This window comes from Choloepus didactylus, chromosome 12, assembly GCF_015220235.1.
Source record: "Choloepus didactylus isolate mChoDid1 chromosome 12, mChoDid1.pri, whole genome shotgun sequence".
Classification (NCBI taxonomy): Eukaryota; Metazoa; Chordata; class Mammalia; order Pilosa; family Megalonychidae; genus Choloepus; species Choloepus didactylus.
Window position 1 is genome coordinate 38,797,663 of NC_051318.1, and position 1,450 is coordinate 38,799,112.

General features: G+C 70.5%; 1 protein-coding gene across 1 annotated transcript in view; it reads right to left on the reverse strand.

Annotated features, from left to right (window-relative positions):
• Positions 1-698, reverse strand: part of IPO5 (importin 5) — a 52,347-nt gene extending 51,649 nt beyond the window's left edge. The window contains exon 1 of the mRNA XM_037800250.1: positions 573-698. Within this exon, the coding sequence (XP_037656178.1) occupies positions 573-662 (90 nt within the window). The 5' untranslated portion in view covers positions 663-698. The remainder of the gene's footprint in view (positions 1-572) is intronic.
• Positions 699-1,450: the final 752 nt, after the last annotated feature.

The following is a 1,450-nucleotide window of genomic DNA, read 5'->3' on the forward strand; positions in this document are numbered from 1 at the left end:
GGAGGGACAGATGTGTGAGACATAAGTGATGGTGTAGGAGAGAAGTAGGGGTGACGGGTCAGGTAGCAGCCAGGAATTGGGAGGCCAGGCGAGCTGGGCTGAGTGGACACAGCGGCTGGAAGGGCGGGGGAGACTCACACCAGGAGAAAGCAGTAACAGGGCGAGAAGGAGCCTCAAACAACCTAAGCTGGGACCACAGGGCCCGCCCCAAACCCACATCCCTCCCCCGCCGCCCGGCTTCCATATCTGGGCCGGGGCAGCATGTCAAGAGCAGCCGCACGTGTGTGCGAGACGCGGCAGGGAGGGTAACCGGCGCCCCAGCGCTGAGCGAGGGCGCCGCGGTTGCAATGGCCGGAAGGGTTCAGGGACACCGCCGGGCGCCCCGGGCCGCCGGCGAGCCGGCTCACACGTGGACTGCGTGGCCACCGCCCGCCGGGCCGGGCCTGCGCGACCGCGGTCAAGGAACCGAGGCCCGCCACGGCCGGCAGTCAGGCGGAAGGGTCGGAGTGCTGCCCAGGGCGAGGAGACGGGGGCAGCGGCGCGACAGGGGTGGGGGACGCGAGCTTGGTTACCTCTGCCTGTTTCCGGACCACATTGTCGGGGCTGAGCAGGTTTCCTAGGAGCAGGTAGAACTGTTGCTGCTCCGCCGCGGCCGCCGCCATTGCGCTAGGCGTGAAAGAGAGAAAGAGGGAGGGGAGACGGGAGCCGTGAGGCGCGCGGGAGGGCCGGCGGGGAGGGGCGGGGGCGGGAGCGGGGGCGGGGGCGGGCCCAGCCCCGGGACCCGCTCTAGCGGCGGCGAAAGGGTGGGTGGACGGGAGGGAAAGGGCGGGGCAATGGAGGGCCGACGGGGAGGGGCGGGGGCGGGCCCAGCGCGGGGACCCGCTCTAGAGGCGGTGAAGGGGTGGGGGGACGGGAGGGAAAGGGCGGGGCAAAGGGGAAAGGGGAGGACGCGGCGCGGCCTCGAGACCTCTCACCCCGCCGCAGCCGCCAGCGCTGGCTTCTCATTGGCCCTAGGCGCAAGGGGCGGGGCCCATGTCGCCCCCTCGGGGGCCACGCCGATTGGTCACGCACCGTACAGTGCCGTCACTAGCAGCGCGCGGCCACTCGGCTTTGCGCTGGTGTGGTGGCCGAAGACTTCGCATCCTAGCTGAGGCCGCGGCGGCTTCTCGGAGCGGCAGAAGCAGCCGCCGTGCGGTTCTGGCTAGGTGTGGGGCGTGAGGCCTGGATACGGAGGAGGGGCCAGCCCCTGAGCGCGGGAGATTTCGGCGCCGCGGGCTGGCCGTTTTCCTCTGCCGCCTTCCAGCCCCTCCTCTCGACCGCAAGAACGGGCCCAGCTCTCCGTCCCCTTCCACCCCTGGGAAGGGCGCCCCTTTGAACCTACTCATTTAAATGCCACCCCCAGCCTTCACTGACCCTTCAATCTGTCAGGCTCCAGCATCTCCCCAGGGGC